General features: G+C 32.3%; 1 protein-coding gene across 16 annotated transcripts in view; it reads left to right on the forward strand.

Annotated features, from left to right (window-relative positions):
* LOC129805265 (syntaxin-binding protein 5) overlaps positions 1–22,356 on the forward strand; it is a 146,826-nt gene that overhangs the window by 100,976 nt on the left and 23,494 nt on the right. For 9 of the 16 annotated variants that reach the window (XM_055853056.1, XM_055853057.1, XM_055853058.1 and 6 more), the window contains exons 6-14: positions 1,434–1,497; positions 1,758–1,965; positions 2,119–2,194; positions 2,289–2,443; positions 8,383–8,564; positions 8,761–8,925; positions 14,301–14,495; positions 14,577–14,836; positions 15,005–15,191. In XM_055853056.1, the coding sequence (XP_055709031.1) occupies positions 1,434–1,497; positions 1,758–1,965; positions 2,119–2,194; positions 2,289–2,443; positions 8,383–8,564; positions 8,761–8,925; positions 14,301–14,495; positions 14,577–14,836; positions 15,005–15,191 (1,492 nt within the window). Of the gene's footprint in view, positions 1–1,433; positions 1,498–1,757; positions 1,966–2,118; positions 2,195–2,288; positions 2,444–8,382; positions 8,565–8,760; positions 8,926–14,300; positions 14,496–14,576; positions 14,837–15,004; positions 15,192–18,568; positions 19,509–22,356 lie in introns of all 16 variants that reach the window. The other 7 variants (XM_055853049.1, XM_055853052.1, XM_055853051.1 and 4 more) reach the window with 1 other exon arrangement.

A 22,356-nucleotide genomic window follows, 5' to 3' on the forward strand; every position in this document is an offset into this window, starting at 1 on the left:
AATGGGTTGGAGAAATCGAAAAGACTTCGGTGAATACTTCAACTCTTGAGTTTAAATGAAATTTTTAAGTGTTATTTTACTGCTGGAACTCAAAGAGAAAGCAGTTATATAATCTACTTTTTTCAACTTGTACGGGTATATGCCAAACAGTAAGAGATATAGACTTCCGGCCTTCGACGATCCCCCCCCCCCATAGGTCATTATTATCTAGGAAAATAATTTTTTTTCTTACCAACACCCCCACTGCCTTCCTTTCCATCCAAAGCCACGTTTTTTATTTAATTCGAAAACGGCTCCTAGTTTTTTTTTCATTTTCGAATATGTTTTGGAGGTAGTCAAGATGAATATTTCGTCTTGATATTGTATACGTTTAGATACGTTTCGATATTGAATTTTCGCTTATTTTTCAATCGATTTGCTAAAATTTGGATTTTTTTGAGAGTTCTTAAAATTTCTATCCAGTTATTACTTACGGGTATCGGTAAAATACCCGTAAGTGATGTATCTTTCTTGGAATTTGCATTCTAAAATGTGCTTAAGCAATTTTTTATTTCAGAATGTTTTTTTTTTTACATTGCAAATCAACATAATCGGTTGTAAACCAGTACGCACCCAAAAACCGTTATTCGGACAAAAAACATTATTCGGTCAGCTCTTTCTCGTAAATTCGAGCAGTCCGCAAGGCTGGGACGCTTTGCTATTTTATCTTCCATTCTATGTCATATATCATGTCGAATTTCTTTCGTTTCACCTGCATAAAATTCCTTAAGCTGTACTTGTTGTACTATATTCTGGACAAGAATTTCTCTCTTTCAGAAGACTTCCTGGAACTAACTGGAATTGTATCATTTTGATAATACACATTAAATACATATTTTTGATTTACATCGCTTAATGTTGAATTAATATATTGATTTTGATCCTGAATTTTGATGTATTTTTTCTGAATATAAATTCAATACGTCTTGTTTCGTTCTGATTAACTGTTGTATTAGCAATTTATTAATATCATGCAATACTCTGTCATTGTTCTAGTATAATATCTGTCGCTGTGGGGATTATATTACTTAAAAGTTTGAGTTATTATCAGCAGCATTTTAAATTGCTTCACCAAAGTGTTGTATTAAAATGGCACGTTTTTAAATTGTATCATGTTGCTCCTTTCTCATTTTCCTGTTTCTTTCCCATTTTTGTACCCATTTCATGGAGGAAAGAGATAAAATTTAATTTCTCAGAAATGTGTATTTCATTGGGTAAGATTTTTATAGATTTATGCTTGAGAAATTTTTACTGTAAGATGAATGTTTGAAAAATACGATGAGAAGATATTAGAAGGGATGAGGTATTTGTGGGTGTATAAGAATTTTCAACATTTAAGAAAATAGAAGAAAAAATTGATATCGTAAAAAAAATATTTTCTCCATTTGTTTCAGTGTACGGACAACGCATCCTGGTTCTGTTGTTCAGTTATGCGATAATCCATTGGATGCTAATAAAGTGAGTTTCCACTTAGTTTGAAGATTTCTCACACTTCTTTTTCTCTTCATTAATAATGTCTTGACATTTCTTTTCTCTTTCACAATGTGAAAAAGTAATGAAGTGTCGATATTATTCTGATAGAAAGAGGTGGGGTTGAAACCAAAATCGATTCATTTAGTAGTAAGAGACAAGCAATTAATTTTAACTAATTTCCTAATTCTCGTACTTTTTGTGGTTTTCTCTTATGTTGTTACAACAAAAAAAAACACCATGGTCAGTTGCTAATTGCATATGAGTCAGGACTAATAGTATTATGGGACATGCGGGGTAAATTTGCTGAACTTCGATGGCAATCAACTGAACCTCTCAGATCTGTTTCGTGGCATCATGAAGGGAAGCATATTGTGTCTTCTCATACGGATGGATCACTCTGTACGTGGCCTTTAAGAGCAACACCAAAGCCTCAATTCCACTCATATCCACATGGTAAGGAATTCACTAGAATTCACTTGCAAATTCCACATGGATTGAATTATTTCGTCAAATTGGTTACCTCAATGGAATGTACGGATGGTTTTGGTTTTAATTAAAAACTTTCCCTTCTCTCTCTTTCTCTCCCTTTCTATCCCTCGACTGCAGCAAAAACGACGAAAGAAGGCAAATTAGAATCCTGCAAACCTATACATAAGGTGGAACTGAAAACATCAAAGACAGGGTAACTATGGCTTAACATAATTTGGCATTCCACCTACTTTTAGTACAGCGTAACAATTAACTGCCACTATTAAAGTGTCTAAATACACTTGTAGGGAAACTTTCACAATATTCTCGGGGGGTCTATCGATGGAAAAGGGCGGAAAGTCACCGTGTATCACAGTGCTTCAAGGCAAGGCGACCACAGTCCTGGAGATGGAACATCCTGTGGTGGATTTTATAACGATATGCGAAAGTCCATGGGCTAGTGGTAAGTGTATATTCATATTAATAATCAAAAGTAAAGAAAAAATATACAGAATTTAGGGGAGACTGGGGCAGTAGTAAATATTGGATAACACGAAATACTGATAAAAGCATATTATCTACACTACTCGGATTTATGTCCACCATGTCTGCAGTGGACAAGGATTCCTATAGAATCTGTGAATTCATATAAGTCTCGTCCTCTAAAGTCTAATATTTAATTAAAATACTGCAGGGTTTACAAGTATCCCATGCTTACTGCTGCCCCGGTTTCCCCTATAAAGTGAGTTAATTATACTGACAGACAATATATTATTCGCCCTATTCACTAAAATCCGTCACAAAATATTCCCATAAAATTTGAGATGATACTATACACACATTAAATTTTTAGAATTAAATTAAATTTTATAGATTTTAAAATTATTTTTCGATTTAAGTTCAAATTAATTTTTTTTTAATATTAGATGTAGTTCAAATTCTTTGCGTTCTATTGTCCAGTTTTTCGCTAATATCTCTGATGCAGTAGGAAATATACGAAGTTACGAGATAAATACGAACTTGCGAGTTTTTATAATTTTTTTTAAGCAGAAAAGCATATTAACAGGGAATCAACAGAAAAAAAAACTTATCAAAATATGTAAAAGAGAGCAGAAATAGAGGAAACAGCAAACGATCAAACAAACAAAGAATATTCGATCAAAATAAGTCTGTTATTTTGTACTATTGATTGATACTTTATCTATTTATTGCGTGTAGGTATCAATGTGTTCATGTTAGAAATTAAAAATATATTAAATTATATACTTAATTTTCATGAATTCTATTAGAAATAAAGCATTCAGAAACATTTTTATTTTGGGGAGGATGGAGGTAGCAAAGGTTAAAAAGGGACAGATAATCCTAACCGGCTTATGTAGGTGAGATTCTTAACGTGAGCTAACTCGGAGTGCATGCAAATTCGATTTAGAGCTGAAATTGTGAGTCGCCATTCAGTTATCTTGAATCAAATTCGTGAAATTATACAAATTTTGTATTTAAACCAAAATATCAAGGATTTGGATGAACTGGCACAAAAGTGATATATGGGTGAAATGTAGACCAGAATGTACTCTAATAATTTTGCCGTAGAACTTGATCTCATCGATTAATTAGAAGCCGAGATAATCGAGGTTGTTTGTTTCTGAACTCGTTTTTTCGACCAGAGCGCCCCAAGTGTTCATTTGATGAACTTCAACTATATCAAAGAATTGTTGTATTTTGTGGGACTTTCCATTTAAAACCATATTTTAAGTGTCTTTGTGGAGTAGAGGCAATCAAATTGGCATCTGAGTGATTTCAAAGCGTTATTATGGGAAAAATCAATTTTTTTCACACTTAAACGGCAAAATCGGAGTGATAGCGTAGTCCGAGCGGAAAATGATATATGGACGAAATGTAGAGACAAATGTGCTCTACAATTATGTCGAAGTAATCATCAAAATCGGTTCAGCGACAGTCGAGATAATTGAGGTTATGTGATATTGAAATTGGTTTTTCGACTGTGGCGCCCCTGGTGTTGGTCCCACGAAGTTCAAATATTCTAGAAAGTTGTAGCATTTGGTGAGATCTTTCGTTTAAGCCCTCATTCATCAAAATCGGTCACATAGAACCGGAGATATGATTTTTTGAATTTCGTGAACTTTGACCCCTCATATCTCCGGTTCTGTTTTAACCACAGCGCACATACGCACCATTTTGGAAACGTCCTAGACTGGACTATAACATACTAAAATTTCATTAACTTGCACAATGCCGTTTTTTAGAAAAGTGACTTTGAATTTCGATGAATTTTGACGCTATCACAGCGCCACCTGTGGTGACTTTTTGAACTTCCATCTGAAAGTGCTCATCGAGACGAAACCAAAAAGGTAAAATTTAGACCCCTATGTTAATTAGAACCGGAGATAGAGGCCGGTCAATGTTCGAACTTTGACCCCTTATAGCTCGGGTCAGGGGTTTTAGATCGACTTAAGGTTTTTTTTGTTTGATAGGTATAATCAAGGGCCACAACATACTAAAATTTCAGCCCGATGCACAATGGAATTTTTGAGTTATTTAACTTTTAAGATTTAAAAATTTTCTTTTTAATAATAGCGCCCCTAGCGGTGGTTTTATGAACTTGCGATGTTAGAAGGGGAAGTGGCATTTCACGAGAGCTTTCCAAAAAGCCCTCACTTTTTAAATTATGACAATTAGAACCGGAGTTATGGCCATTTTAAGAAATTTTTTTTGGACCCTTATAGCTCGGGTCAGGGGGGTCGGGGGACCTTAAGTTTGGTATTGATGGAAAGCTCTAAGGCCCAGCTATAACATACTAAAATTTGAGCCCGCTCGATGCCATAGGGGCGGAGCTATTGAGAAAACAAAAAAAGGGGGGTCTTCAAAATGGCGGAAGGAGGGGTGGGGGGTGGGGGGTCAATGCACCAAGTTGCAATTTTCACCCGATATATAACCTTTGCCGAAAAACCGCAAGTCGATATCTCTTTTAGTTTAGGAGCTATTAAGCTCCAAAGAGCGGCCGGCCGGCCGGCCGGCCGGCCGGGAACGTAAATTAGCCACATATATATTCGTGATCAGGAAGTGCTGAAACACATTTTGGCCAAGTTTGAGCTCGATCGGACGACATGAAATTTTGTTAGGATTATAGTAGGTGAGATTGTTAAGAATCTCACCTAATAACGACTCCAAAAGAATGTCCACTTATAAGAGAATAACCAAAAGAAATGGGAATTCGATATTTCTTTTAAAAGTCAGCCAATTTGGCCACCAAGACTGTTATGACCAACGTACAATAAATTTTATTTATAAACATGTTTTGAAAATTTCCCATGAGAATGAGCGAGATGAATAGATATAGATCTCATTCACTCTCATTGAAATGTCAAAAACATGTTTACTAAACAGGAGTTATTGTGCGTTGGGCATTATAGTCAGAACGAGACACGCTCTTTCTGGAAAATTAAGAATTTCAAAGTACTCTCAAAATATGATCTCTTGAGAAGGAAGAACCGTAATAGGCATATAACTTAATACTGCTGAATTATGCTCAGCACACAATAACCTTTGTTTTGTAAATATTTTTTTGACATTTCAATGACAGTGAATGAGATCTAGATCTAGTCATCTTGCTCACACTTATAGAAAACTTTGAAAACATGTTTACAAACAAAAGTTATTGTGCGCTGGGCATTATATTATATCATATAAATATTGTTATGGATCGAAAGGGGACATCTAGAAGCAATAGACAAGGACGAAGAGTTTCCAAAGACTTAATTTTACTTCTCAATGTATTTAGAATTTCTGATGATATTGAAATAGTTTAAATACTTACCTTTCAATTTTGAGATAATATCTTTAATCTTTAAATCTTAAAATTGGCATTTCAAAGGCTTTTGGAATTCTACAATAAAAATATTTTATTTAACGAGGCACATTTTTTAGGCCCTTGAGTTAAAAAAAATCACGATGAAGTTACGCTTCTGAGTTACGAAAAATATCAAATTTAATTAAAATTTTATTTTATTTTATTTTAAAGATGATTATAATGACAATTTACACCTTTCTATTCTGAAAAAAGGGGACTTATAATAATGAATTGTTATTTATGCTTAAACTCAGATCTTAAATTTTATGGCGCTAACACACCCTTCACTTGAGTGAAATTAAATTGTTTAAAATTTTACATCTTACTCTTTCAAACTGAACAAACAAACTGAAATCAGATATAGCTCTCTCTTTCTGTCAAATGAAAATTGAAATTGAAATTGAAAATGAAATTGAAATTACAATTTTCATTTGACAGAAAGAGTCATCTATATCTGATTTCAGTGATTTCAGAGCAAGAGGTAAAATTTTAATTGATTGAATTTCACTAAATTGAAAAGGTGGGCCAGCGCCTTTAACGATAAATATAAATTTTTACTCTCAAAAATTAAGGTTGTTTTCTTATCTCAGAACTTATAAGTAAGTGCAAATTTCAATCTATAGAATAGAAAAGAAAATTATGGTTGCACAAACAGGATGGCAACAATATGCACAAGTGTTGTTGTTTTGTGTCTTTGAATTAACCGATTTAACTAATGACAGTGATGTGTTATAATATTCCTAAGAAATAGTATTCATCAAAATATTGTTTATTCAGGGTGTTTTAAGTCCTTCCCTCCTAATTGAAATATTCATTATGCCCAATGTACAATAATTTTTGTTTTGTAAACATGTTTTTCACATTTCAATGAGGGTAAGTGAGATTTAGATCTAGTCATCTCGCTCGCTCTTATAGAAAATTTTGAAAACATGTTTGCAAACAAAAGTTATTGTGCGCTGGGCATTAGTCTGATCCAAACATGTTTTTCATAGGCAAAGAAAAGAATTGCTAGATAATTCTACGCTGAACTGAACCCTTCTTTTTTTTGACTTTGATCCAAATATTTATTGTAAAAAATATTTGGATTTGAAAAACAATTAAAAAACAATGAAAAATAGTCAATTTAAACCTATATTTACGAGTAAGATTTACATTACCTATCAATGAATTCATCAAATTCTAAATAATAAGAAATTTGAAAATACAAAATGACATATTTGAATGAATATCAGCAAAAATTAAATGTGATATCGCGTTGAAATTTTAATTAACAAGTGTGATAACAGCGTGTTTATTATATTTTTGACTGTATCCTCCGAAACAATGCAGCAACAATATAATTATTTCCTCTTTGAATTCAAACAATAAATAATGTTTATTTAAAAATGTTTGATGCACTTATCATTGAAAATGGAAAATAAAGTTCAATAAAATAAACTTCAAAGTACATTAATTATTTTAAATTAAATCATTAAGTGTAGGTAGTTCGAAATTAAATAAAAAGACATTTCACAAATTATAATTTAAAACAAAATCCAAAAAAAATCAGCTTGGAACGATTTATCAAAAAGCAACAGAATCTTTTGCTTATACATTATTCACAGTATCATATACGACGACTCAAACTTGTGTATCACAAGATTAAAAGGTGTGATTATATAAGAATCAGACTTAATTAAGTTAAATATTTTTTTGAATATTTCAATGAAAAAAAATCGTGAAGCTAATTACTATTTTATTTCCATACATAAGAGTTTATGGGTACTGGTTTTTTGATATTCTCAATTAAAAGGAGTGAATTCAGTGTTAAATTGATGTAAGAAGTCTTCGATACCAAAACTTTTCTTTACGAATAGTTACCAACATGTTTATACGATATTGTATGATGTAAGCGACAATTTTCGCATTAGAATTGGTAAAAACTATGTTTTAAAGAGTAAATTGAAAAGTTTTATTGTATGTGTAATATATTACTTAGTTTTAATGGATTAATTGAATAAAAATAGAAACTGTCCAACTTCAAAAATTATACATATATTTTCAAAGTTTACTTGAAGAACATTTATATTAAAATTTATGATAATTTGAAGAGTCACTTTAAATCGAGATATTAATGCATCATATTAGGCAATCTATAATTTCAACAATTTTAGAAACAATTAAGCATAAGCTGTCTTACGGAAAATAAGAAATAAATTTAAATTAATACTGAAAAATGTTTTATAAGACGAATACGTATGAAGTATTTATTAGCCGGAAAAAAATTTCTTTGTTTAGAACTTAAATTGAACTATTTTTTATTGGATAATTTTCGGCTAATTGATTGAATTTGCAATGAATAAAACATGGAAATGATTTTTTTTTTTATGATTTGGTTTCGATTTTTTTGACAAAACAGAATCAACTTAGCAAAATATTATACCACACACCCTAAATGTGTGTTAACATGACATTTTGGGGTCAGTCTAATTACTCCTTTGTAAATTGTTGAAAGTGAGCATAACTATTAATTAATCATTACTATCTCATTTCAGATATGCAAGAACCTTATGCAATAGCTGTGCTGTTACAAAATGATTTAGTTTTAATAGATTTATTGACTCCCGGTTTTCCATGTTTTGAATCGCCTTACCCTATGGACCTTCATGAATCACCAGTTACATGTTGCACTTATTTATCAGATTGTCCTTCGGATCTAGTTCCAGCATTTTATTCGGTGAGTTTATATTGATTTATTTCTGTACTCTCTGCTCACTCTCATGCTTTTAGCATCCTTTGTCCTGACCCACATGAGAGAAAATACTGAAAATTTTCTCTCAGAGTAATGGGCAAGTTAGGAAATAGTGAGAGTTAGAGCGTGTGATAAATCTCAGGGTATTATTGTGAAAATTGTTTACTTCTTAAAACTGAAGGTTGGCCGAAACCCAGGATGTAGGCGAACTGGATTCTCGGATAGAGAATGGCCACTGTCGGGTGGAGAGTGGGCACCGGCATCGTGTAGCTACTCAGAAATAATTATTACGGGCCATCAAGATGGTTCAATTAAATTCTGGGACGCTAGTGCAGGAACTTTACAAGTAAGTGTGTGAGTGTGTTGTAAAAAATTCAAAGAGTCGTAAATGGAAAGGATATCTTAAGTGGATTGAAAAATCAAATGATAAAGTTCTGCAAGAAACCTCGAAAAACCATCAAAATAGGGATCTCGTCATTAGTACAGCCGTAAAAACTTTTCATTGCCTATTGATGCGAATCATGTTTTTGGGAGAAATTGGACCAAATGTCCCAGCACAGTATTACCCCAAAAAAAAAAATACGTCTCTAGCTGATGTTCTGGAAATTACTCATTTATTTTAAGACTCAATTGATGTCATAAAGAATGACCGTATCATTTTCTAATTATTGCTACAGCCTTGGCTGTTCATTGCCCAAAAAGCTATCAAAAAATATGTTGCAAATATAAAAAAAAATTATGAGGAATTTCTGCTTTTACTTTCCAAACAAATTTAAGATTTTTTTATCAAATTAAAATATTTAATTTAACATAATGTTAACTTTACAAAACCACAAAGGGTTCAATTGTAAAGAAACTAAGCTAAATGTTACACTTTGACTCCCTATAAAAGTTTCATCCAAAAATAATATTGGGTTATGTACAAATTTATGGTTCACTAATGGTTGTGGTTTTGAAGTTGAATAAGTGAGTGTTACACACAACCCTAGCGAATTATAATTATTAATTCAATATTGAAGACGAAGCCTGAAGGGTTCAAGTACTGCAATCCAATGATTAGCCCTGATAAGCTTATAGTGACTGAGATTATTTCCTGTCAATCTTGGAATGCTTCTAACTGGAATTTGCACGAAAATTTGAATTTCCATCAAGGCTCCAGTAGGACTCCTTAAATTCTGTCCACATTAGAATTTCTGAACTTGCCCACTTTCTCTTAAATATCACAGAATCTATCCATTTAAATTGGTAATTGGTAAATAAGGCCCTCAACTCAGAGGTAAATTTTTAACTGCCACATTAAAATGACACATACAGCGAGCCAATTTCATGACTTTTGATACAATATATTTGCATTTCTTTTTATTCTGCAATCAGCCGGAAGAAACGTATTTCATATAAATTCTAGACAGTGAGTGCAACAAAATAGTCTTTCCCAGATTATACATATTTTTCTCGAGTGCCAAGAGGCACCCAAAGGATGCGAAAGAGTTAAAATATTTTTACGAATTTGAGTAGTGGAGTCTCCACCGCAATAACAATACACTCTGGCCGACCAACTACCCCATCAGGGGTACAGAGAAACTCGTCCATGTCCTACATTGATTAAAAATTAAAACATAGTGGTTTTCCTTGCATTACTCCTGTGCTTTTGGCTTCCTTATCATTCCCAGGGCATATGTGTTTGCCTTCCCGAAGTATAGGGTTTAAATGTAAAAGTCGCATTCAAGTCACCAAAATTTTCGCCGTACGACAGGAACTTAATCATTCATTCATTCATTTTCAAACACTTATCCTTATTGGGGTCGCGGGCCCATGACATCCACTTCAAGAAGATCTTCGGGTTCGATCCCAAGACGTTCCAAGGCAAGATTCTGAATTTGATTCAGACATCTTGTCCTAGGTCTGCCTCGAGGTCGACGCCTTCTCACAATGGCTTGCATAGCTTTTCTGGGGAATCTTTTTCCTTATTATTATGCCCAGTGCACAATAACTTTTGTTTGTAAACATGTTTTTAAAATTGCATATGAGAATGAGCGAGATGACTAGATTTAGATCTCACTCACTCTCATTGAAATGCCAAAAACATGTTTACAAAACAAAAGTTATTGTGCGTTGGGCATTATTATTATTACTATTATTATTATTATTATTATTATTTATCCACAATAATAGGGTCATCCCTTTTACAATTGTGAAAGAAAATCAGTGACAAGCCCAGATAAGCTTATGGTAGCTAAGATTCTTTACAGGCGAACTCGAAATGCGTGCAACTCTTGTCAACTCTGCTTGCAACTGGGAATGTGTGAAAATTCTATTGTGAATTGATTTTTGGGGGTAAAGAGTCGAGTCGAGCAAACGTTTTTTTTTTTTATTTTTAATAGTCTGAGTGCAGAAGGCCAACGGAAGAAAAAAAAAAGTTCATTGCAATTGGTTAATAAACATTAGAGATAGAGTCCGGTCCATATAGATATAGTAAGGGTCCGTATACAGTAGGTTGGTGTAGAAATGGGATCCATCGTTAGCAGGATCTCGATAAACACCAAAAATACAGTCAGATCAAGACATTTTTGATTATAGCTCGGGTCAGGGAACATCGAGAGAGGAATGCGATCCACCGTTGGAAAGGTCTCGTCCTTAGTTACAACGTACTAAAATTTGAAGAAAAAGCATAGTCGATGTTCCCTGACCCGAGCTATAACCAAAAATGTCTTGCCCAGACTACATTTTCTGTGTTTATGAAGGGATTTAGATAAAATTTTGGCATATATTGTATCTGAGAGCAAGATCTTTGTAATGATAATCCCATCATTCTCTACCCCAATCCACTGTACCCCGACCCTTACTATATCCATATGGACCGAACTCTATCTCCAATTTTTATTTACCGATTTAAAAAAAAAAACTTCTTTCTTTTGTTGGCCTTCTTCACTCAGACTATTTAAAATAGAAAATGACCAGTGATAAGCCCAGATAAGCTTATGGTACCTGAGATTCTTTACAGGTGACCTCGAAATGCGTGCAATTCGGAAGGAATTGCACGCATTTCGCACGCACGCTTGCAACTCGGAATGCGTGAAAATTCGATTGTGAGTTGAATTTTGGGGGTAAAGAATCGCGTCGAGCCAATTTTATTCATTTCGACCGATAGAAACAGTTTACTCGACGCGATTCTTTACCCCCAAAATTCAATTCACAATCGAATTTTCACGCATTCCGAGTTGCAAGCACCCCGAATTGCAAAGAATTGTAAAGAATCTCAGTTTCTCGTGAGTTTGAGTATTTTGCAAATGTGGTACGCTTTGCTACCTCTTTATAATCTTTTAATTATTGATAAAATTTTGAAAGACAATATTGTACGTAACAATTTAATTCATTCACAATTTACTTTAAGATCAAGGATTAAAATAAATGTGAGAATTATAAGAAGAATTAAGCAAAAAATGTGCAGATAAACTTCATAGAATTATAAACGGAAATTCTGACAGAAATTTTCTAGATATTTTGTAAATTAATACACCCAGCGAAATTTAATTAAGAAGTTTGCATAAAATGGGTGGTGTGTAGATCCGATCAGCCTAAAATTTTTTTGTACAATATAGGTCTATATAACAACTTTTTCTATGGTAGTGAGCGCGGCTCACTACCATAGAAAAAGTTGTTATACAGACCTATATTGTACAAAAAAATTTTAGGCTGATCGGATCTACACACGACCCACACCACCCATTTTATGCAAACTTCTTAATTAAATTTCGCTGGGTGTATTAGGTAAAATTCTTTAGGATATGTAACGTTTAATTTCACAATTGTAGTGTCAGAAATTAGTAGTTGCGACATAAAACATAAAACATAAAACATAAAACATAAAACATAAAACATAAAACATAAAACATAAAACATAAAACATAAAACATAAAACATAAAACATAAAACATAAAACATAAAACATAAAACATAAAACATAAAACATAAAACATAAAACATAAAACATAAAACATAAAACATAAAACATAAAACATAAAACATAAAGATTTTGCTCTTAACATTTAGTCTGAAGACGACTTCACATTCAATTAATGCGCTAGAACTTTAATCTTTTATCAAGTCAATATATTTTTTTTATTTTTAAGGTATTAAATAAATGGTAAAAGGTGATCTACTTTGTTGACAAGTGTTTACTTCATGCAAAATGTAATGTATGATTAATTGGGGAAACGTTCCAAAACGTGATCATAATTATTAATCTTATCATAAAACCTTTGGCTTTTAATACGTTTTCTCAATGAAATTGTCTTTTTGTCATCGTAAGCTTTTTTATCACCACACTACAAGATCTATAATATTGTCCTCGAAAGATATATTAATTCCATTTTTTAAGGAAAAGAACCGTTTTTCTTGAATATAATTCGAAAGGTAGTTTTTAACAGCTTTTAGGAAGGTTATATGTTTTTGTACCTTGTAACTATTCGATAGAAATTGGAAGAAATGCTGAACGGAAGGATCAATAAATGAAGATTATTCTAGGTGTTGAAGAATTTCCCACTACAACCCATTTGGCACTTTGACAACGTCGGCGTTGTTTATGAGGCACGCAATTTCACGTTATTGCCTTCGAAAATTTTGCTTTTTCTTTTATGGCGTCTCACACTAGTAGAATTTTTTTTAAAAAATTCCTTTTTTAAAAAATTCTGACGTTTCTGCCTACAAGGATGGGGGAAATTTTTTTTAAAAAGGCATTTTTTTTTTAAAAATCTACTAATGTGTAGACGCCATTACTCAAAAATATTTTTTTTTAATAAAAAGGCTTTTTTGAAAACTTTTTTGAAGACTTTAAAAAAAAATACTCATCGAAATTAACAAAATGCACTCTTTTTTTTAAATTACAATAGCTTGGGATTTTTTTTAAAGGTTTTTTAAAGTTATTTGCGAACCCATGATCGCATTCTGGAGATGGGGGCGGAGGCGAACGTCATGGATATTTCACCTCCTCTATTCATTTATGTGGCAAATTCATCACAATATTTCTTTTATACCAGAGATAATAATGTGGATGAACTTATTTTCCCACAATTTATCCATTACTGTTTTCAGAACATTTTGAATCGATTGAACAACAGTTCGTTGTTCATTTTAGGATTTTCCTAAGAAATTTCTTTTTAAAACATTGCCACTTGGTAAATTTTTACTCATGAAATTTAGTATGGTTTCGTTTCCTTTTTACGGTACACTTTTCAGTATAACCTTTTTACGGTACAGCTTTTTACGTTGCCGTTTTGTTATGGGCCCCTCAATTGTGATAGGAATTTATGCTAAGTATTTTTTTTTCACTTTTCCTGTTTATAAATGAGAAAAATATCAAGTTCAAATATTTTAATATTAATTTATTTTTTACAACTATCTTGAAAAAGATTTTTCTCTATCTTAATTAGAAATTTATTTTTCAAGTCGTTTTACAATAGCTTTATCTTCAAAATTCAACTCACAATCGAATTTGTACACATGCATTCAAAAGCACCCCAAAGTGCAAGAACTCTGAAGTCGTCTGTGAACCATTCCAGCTACCATGAGCTTATCTGGGCTTATCACTACTTTTAAATAGGGATTAAGCACAAAGTCAAATAATTATCTTATGAAAAATATCGGATTAACACAGTTAGAATGTTGTAGAAGATTTCCAATTTATAACTCGTTGGACTGTAGCTAATTTTGATTTCTTTGTAGATTTTATACAAACTGAAAACGGCCAAAATATTTGAAAGACCACGAACAAAGTCAGTCGATGGATCCGATGAAGACCCATTAGCTATTCAATTAATAACACTCTGTGCAGAATCAAGGAGGTTGTGTGTAGCCGGTGCCAGTGGACATGTGATACTATTTAAATTTAGAAAGATGGAAAGCACAGCAGATATTCTGGTAAAGAGTATATTACGTGGATTAACTCCATTGCAGTGTATAAAGTTAGAATGTTGTAAATTTCTATGTACGTACATATAGGTTTTGGAGATTCCTATAACGTTTGAGAATTTCGAAGAAGGTGAAGGTAGTCCTGACTACGAGTTTATTCCTCGACCACTGCCCAAGCAGGGTGAATCATCGGATGTGGAGCGGAAAAATGATGGTATGCTGCGGGTGAGACAAGGACCACAGCGAAAGCCACCAGGATTTCAAGCACAACTTGTATGCCTCACGCCTTGGACAAATAGCAGTCATCCAGGACAAATTACAGCTGTGGCGATAAATTCAAACTATGGACTGTAAGTAGTATACTTTTGTTGTTGTGAAACTCGCGCTACGTTTTGGCCGAGAGACAGAAAGAGAAAGAGAGAAAAATTGTGTGAATTTTTTACAAGATCCACAAGTACACAGTTTAATTATTGTTATATTTTTCCCTTTTCCATTACTTCCTGCAAATTCCTATATAGAATGGCTTATGGGAATGAGTATGGACTTGTGATTGTAGATTATGTACAGAAAATATGTCTTCTCAACGTGGCAAGTCCGGACTTGTATGGGGCACAAGATCCATATTCACGAGCGCCACGTAGTCCAAAACGTGTGGATCCGGCTGGATATAGAGATGAACAGACCAGATCACCAAGTATAGATCAGGTAAGTTCACATAAATCTAATATTAGTGATCCCTTTCGTTGCGCCCGCGTTTTATCTTTGCATTTTTGTTGAGCTGAATATTTACAATATATATAATTTTCTTTTGATCAATTTTACAAAACGTCAATGCGATTTGGAGATGGATGAAAAATGATATTATAAGGAGAAATCGCAATTTGAGATGCTTCAATTTATTTATTTTTTTGTTCTTATTCTTTTGAATTAAATTCCGTTCAAAAGATTTTTCATGGTATTATGTATATTTAGTATATGACAAACGAATATGAAGACAAAAGACGTGACTTTTCCTAATAGAATTGTTTTTTTTTTCTGTTTAATCATTAAACATAAAACCCTCCTGTCTTACTCTTTTTAGTTCTCAGTCTATATTTTTTCTTTTAATTTAATATGTTATATACACGACACAAGATGATAATTATGTATACTCGAATGTGTTTAATATTTAATGAAATCAATCTCAAGCAAGTCATCGCATACCAGAAGAGAACACCAATTTTGCTTTCATTTTACATGATTTTCGAGAGAAATTGTGCTCCATGGAGGGAAGGGCAAATTTGAAATGAATGCCAGAGGTTGGAAGAAGAGGATATAATAATAACCCTGTGAAAGGATATTTCACTTGATGATTCCTTGCATTTGTACTGAATCATTGTAGTTTTTCGTTTTCTTTCTACTTTAAAAGCCTGTTACTTTGCTCTTCTCTCTACACAAATTTTTCCGCTTTTTCAGTCTTTTTCACGTTTTAATATCTTATTTTTTTTTTTAAAGAATTTTATCTTAAATGCAGAGTTTTTCTTCAGAATATTCTAATATGAATTGAAAGGTAATACTATGACCTATTCTTCAAAACTGAAACTCGGCGTAAGATAACATCTTTATATTGCTGAGAAAAAAACAAGGGGCGCAATTCTGAAGCTCTTTTAGTCATGATTAGTAGATCTAGTCTCGCTACTAGCTACACATTTTTATGAGAAATGGAGAAATGAATACATCAATCACATTTCTTCAGAGCTAATTTTTTCGTTAATATCGTATTTTATGTACTAAATTTACTGAATTATTGCTATTTCTCCGAAAAATGTATAATTTAATAGTGAGTTTGAAGCATCTAAAAGTACTTCAAAATTGCACCTCTCGTCTCCTATACAAATCAGAAAATTTTATATATCATGCAAGAAAGTGTATGATACTTGACTTCTTGAGTATAAGCTTCATTATTATAAATAATTTAAGGTCACCGCCAAAATCGTGAGTTATGATAACTTGAAGTTCATATACATTTTAAATCTTCAAGAGACATGTAGGACGTCACAAATTTAATTAAAAATAAAGCTTTAAAAGCCCGTAAAAAAAAGAAACAACATACTTACATCTTGTGTTGAAAAACAAATTGCATAAAATATTTTTATGAAAAGTGTTATTATTAAAATGGAGACCAATAATTATAAAATTATGCTGATACTCCCGTCTAAAAATTAACCTCACTTAAGTGAAATATTCTCATGCAAATTATCTAATTTTAATTTTCCAATTTAGGGAAAATAAATTTTGACATAAATATACTAGAAACTGCATTATTTTCAAATAGCCAATATTTAACCCTCTAACGGGTAAGACCGCCTCCAGACGGTCATTCTATAAATCGCATTTACTGCAATAATATTACTTATTTGAAGTTGAAATATCTACAGTGTTCTCAATTATAGTCTTACTAACTTATTTTCTGAAGCTGAACTCATTTTGACCTTTCGTTTGCTTACAATATTCAATTTTGTGTGTCAGGTCAGAGAAAAAAACAAAAAAATGTCGCTCGCAACATTTTGCGTTTTCAAGTGCAAAAAAGATTGTTTTAAAGTAATCTAACTGTAGTACGAATCTTATTTCCTGAAAGATATGTTCTTCTAGTTTGTATATTTCAATTTATAAGTGTGAAAAAACTAGAAGTAAGAGTTTTAGAAGAAAAAAGGAATACCGCCTGTGGGCGGTCTTATCCGTTCAAGGGTAAAATTTTCAAAAATCATCGATTTTTTTATTTAATTGTTTTGGTTGTTTTTGTAAAATATATTATTATTTTGCAATATATTAATCATGGAAAACAATTGAGATTACACGAAGACTGTCCAGAATGAGTAAAATGGTCGATTTCTGCGAATTAAGCGAAATTGACAAAGAAGCAGACTTCAACAGTGATGATGAGTTCTTTAATTCGTCCTTTAATGCCCCAGATCGTGAAATAAAACCAGAAGATGAGCAATGTATTTCAAAGGACCTTCAAATTATACAAGAAGGTGACGTTTTCATAGCTGATCTGTGACCTATTCGGTGAAAATCAGTCTCATTGAAACACCTTGAACTTCATTAACGTCTAATTATAAAAATTATAAACGTTTTTTTCTTAAAAATTATCATTTCTTAGATAATCATACAACATTCATCCATAAAAAACGTTTAAAATTCATATATTTTACTATTTGTTCACTATTTTTCAATTAAAAAATTTCAGTCTTTTTATGCCTTAAACCGATATGATCGCCTCCAGGCGGTCTTTACCTTTTCTCACCTGGCGCCCAAACGGAAAGAGATAATGAAGAATGGATGGTATTTTTGCGTTCAGTGGACCATTAATTACCCTAGACAAAATTATTTAACTACTTTTTTTGGATATTAAAGAAAACACCGTTAGAGGGTTAAGAGAATATAACTGTACTTGATTAGTGTAAATAACGCATTTTCTCTGAAAAATCAATTTTTTGTATTTAAAAAAACTTAATTTTACTGACCATTTTTCCAATCTTACTGCCAAGTCTGCTGAAGTCTTTTTCAAATACATCTTATTTGAGGCATGATCTATATATTGTTTTTGTGGAAAACCATCAGATTTTGTCCAAGATTTTCTTTTCGTATTCAGCATTATACAATTTGAATTTTCTACAACGTATTATAAATTTTATTTGTCAACAACTTTTGAAGGAAACGTAGTTTGAGATTTTTACAGAATGAATCATATATACTCAGGAAGTCAAATGCAATCTTCTATGCAAATAACATAATAATATGGGATATTAAAAAAGAGAATATTACCAAGCAATATTTAAAAAAAAAAGCTTATGAAATAAGTATGAGGTTCTAGAAATTATAAAATGAGAAGCTTAAAAACACCTTTTCGATTTTGGTCATAGTACAAAATTTTACATAGATACTTACCATTAGCTATACAGCTTATGAATCTGACCCAAACAATTTTTGGAGCAAATTGGGGCAAGAGTATAGAATTTGATTGCAGTTCGTGGGATATTTATTGGTGATAGGTCGAAGAGAATGTAAAAAAAAGGAAAATTATGTACAATTTTGTATAGTTACCTGACTTGTCGAGTAGTCCACAAAAGACACCATCAATGATGCCATCGTCATTACCCTTGGAGGGTAGCCAGAATTCCTCGAGAGCACCATCACCAGCCAATGAAGCCCTTGAGGTAGGAGCTGTGCCAATTGATGAGTCAGTGACGCCAGAGGATGTAGGCAAGGGTGGTCCTGACAGTGGGCAACAGAGACGAAAGTCATCATCATGGAAAGCATTTAATATCAAGCGGCAATTGAGCAAGGTTGATACGAAAATACGTAGTACCTTTGGCACGAGTGATCCATCAGGTGGTGGCAAGAGGGGTTCGGTATTCTATTGTGGTGCTACAGAAGGTCTTCCACTCTCACCTGTCGAAATATCACCAGACAGTGACCCAAAGTCTACATCGACGGACACGGAACAAGATAAATCTGATTTTGTGGAGCAAATTGAATCGGAAATTGTTCAGAGTCTCGATGAAATGACTAATCAGAGATCTGTTGACACTGTTGAGAAAGATGTTGAGCGACACCATGAAGTATTGAGAACAACATCCCCATGTCCAGGAATTGCTCAAAGTGTACCAAAAAGTATCTTACAGCAAACCGAATCGAATTCTATGCGGGATCAGAAGCGTGTTGAATTTATCGAGGAGCCCGTCCAAAGAATCACTCTGGTTTCTCCATCTGAAGGTGCTCGTGTATCTAGGCCATCGGATTTACCCCTTTTCCCAGATGGTGGTGATCTGGATCGGCCTATAGCACCACCACGTGGTAAAAAAAAGGAAAAACAGAGACTCCTTTCTGTGCCAAATATCAAATACATTAAACCTGAAAGTAGTACCCAGCATTTTAAGGATCTTAGGGGAAGGGCTACAGCTAATGTTGGAAGTCGTGGTCATGAAACTGGATCAGCATCAGGATCCTCATTTGCTGGCAATTTAATGAGGCGTTTCAGTAAGTATCAAGTCTGAGACATGAGTTGCTGAAATTCCTCAATTTTTCCTTCTTCCCAAAAACATCCAATTTTTTTTTCAAAAAAAAAAAAAAGAAAAAGAATAAAATTTTATTGTTTTTCCTATATTCAAAAATTCTGAAAATATTGATAAAAAAAAACCTTTCTTGCTAAAATGGTGAAATTTCTCAACAATTTTCATTTATGTTTTGTCAATTCTATAGTCTTTTGTGGTTGGTTGGTGATGGAATTCTTGTTTGTTGGCGGATTTCTTTGGCTTGCTGCTGAACGTTTATTTATAATATTATAATCACTTCTATATATTACATTCTAACTCAAGTGCTTCTAACCATCCAACATTTACATAGTGACGAACATTATGTTACATTCTCAATTTTTTATATAATTCTAATGTCATACAAGTATCAATGTTGTATATCCTAAAGTTGGGAAACATCAATCTTTGCACATTCCAAGTCGCAAAGTGCCGGAAGCACAAAAGAAAGAACACTTCAGAAATTAGAATGAATATGAAACATAACATACAGTTGGAAGAAGAATTTCAAGAACACCACTAAGAAATTGGACTAATTTAGTATTTTTGCTTTTTAACAATCAACAATGATTGCGTATTTACATATATAAATTTATTTCTTGTAATGGATCTGCGTCCTCCAATGACTTCATAAAATTCATGAAATAATACGAAAAAAAACTAAATTCATTTGGTCAGAAGAATATTCTAATTTTAATAATTAAATTTTTTTTTGTGTTGCCAACATACTGGAGATCAAAATTGTACCTTTTGGAAATTCTTTCCTGAACGAGTATGATTCAAAAGCACTTGAATAAATGCAAGACGAATAAATACTAGATTCTACAGAATACAAAAACAGTTAGTATCTAAAAGTTGGCCATCTACTGTGCTAGCTATATACCACTTGTGATTTTTCCCACAAAGCGTAGTAAAACAAAAGTTGTCCGGAGGAAAAATATTCCATGGATTTTTCTCATTCTGAAATCGATTTTTCTTCTATAACCAACTGCGTTCTCGTAACATTGTAATTCTTATGTGTGCAGTAAATTTTTCATGATTGCTGCGAGGATACTCGCAATATGGGGGTATGGAGGAGTCTCATGGTTAAAATGGAATGAGAACTAGAAATTGGGAAGAGCTGTGTTGTGTTTGGCAAAAAGGATACAGAAAAGAAGAAAAGAGTGTATAAATGAAACACAGAAGGGAAGATGATAAAAAAGTTCAGTTGAAGTGAATCCATCATGTTTCACAAGTTTTTTCCCGCCTTTAGGCACAAAATACGTCCACTGTCTTCTCCCTCGTGGGTTCTTACATTTCCTGTGTGTAGGTATACTATACATGAGTCCAATTGAGCAATATTGTTGTTGTACAACATGAAATTCATTATTTTTCCACCCTGGACCATGTCATATATAGGAAGAGGGAGATATTCTTTCTCTCTTTCTGTAAATATGATGCTAGATAAATAAAAGAAAGAAAATACATTTTCATCCAAAGATGAGTAGAATGTGGTTAAAAAGTAAACAATTGTATGAGTGGAAGAAGAAATTACATTGTTCATAGGAACAAAATTTGCATTGAAATCACACGATAAAAAATACACCAAGAAAAAAGTGTAATAACATTAAGTAGCATCTTTTTACTCTCAATGTTTGTTCATTATCATGAAATTTACATAAATAGAAGTTTAGATTACTTTTTTTTTGAGCAATTTTATGAACAAAAGAATTTTGGGAAATTACGATATTGCAATTTTTTTTCAAATAATTTAGATTAGACGAATGGTATGCGTTTGATTAGAAAAAAAGGAAAGAGAAAATTTAAATTAGCATGGTATATATTTGAAAATTGAGAGTTTTTCTTAATAAAATTAGATTTCTTGAGTTAACTTTATAAAAGATGCAAGATTTGCATGCGTGAAATTCTTTTGAAGAGATTTTCTTATTTTTATATAACATACTTTATAATTGATATATGACACCAAAATTTTCTATTACAAAAAATGATATTAAAAAAAAACTGTTTCACACAAAACACACCCAATGTTTTTTTTTTCAAGAAAACAAATATACAAACTTTATTTTATGTATAATTCTTAAGCAATTTGCAAAAACTACAATTTTTACTATTACCACAAAAAAATATCTGCCTGATAATACATTTATTTTTTTAATTTATTACAATATACAATTTACTCTATATATCACTTTTTATTATTTAATTAATTCATTATTTTAATATATTTAATACTTACTTAAAAAAGAAGGTGATCTCATGAACAGGAAATTCACTTCTGGTGATGGTTTGACTTTAAAAGATTTCTGAATATATCAATTACACACTTACATTTTAGAGAGAATGAGATGACTAGGAGGAAGTGGGGCGACTTTGAAATTGAGATTTTTGTCCTATGTCTAATTGGAACTGGGCCATATCATAATGTAATTTAGTTTCTCTATCTGTTTGTGCAGCTAAATTCTATCACGATAAAGCTCAATTTTATTTAAAAATAGGTGAAATTTCTCAATTTCAAAGGTATCCAACTTTCAAAGGTGCCGCACTTCCCCCTATCACAAAATTTTCCTTTGTTATAAATTTTTTTGTTTAGAGCAAAATTATACTTACCGTCAAAACTTTACCGTCAAGGGCACCAATTCAGTTTCACAAATTTACAAATTTTTGTTTCATTTCTCATTGAAATTCATGTTTATTAAACTTTAAAATAAGTGAAGTAGAAAAAAATAAGTAGAAATTGTGGTAAATGAAAATTGTTATCTGGCAAAACTGTATACGATTATTGCTTATATTTGGAT

The sequence above is a fragment of the Phlebotomus papatasi genome, chromosome 3, assembly GCF_024763615.1.
Source record: "Phlebotomus papatasi isolate M1 chromosome 3, Ppap_2.1, whole genome shotgun sequence".
Lineage (NCBI taxonomy): Eukaryota > Metazoa > Arthropoda > Insecta > Diptera > Psychodidae > Phlebotomus > Phlebotomus papatasi.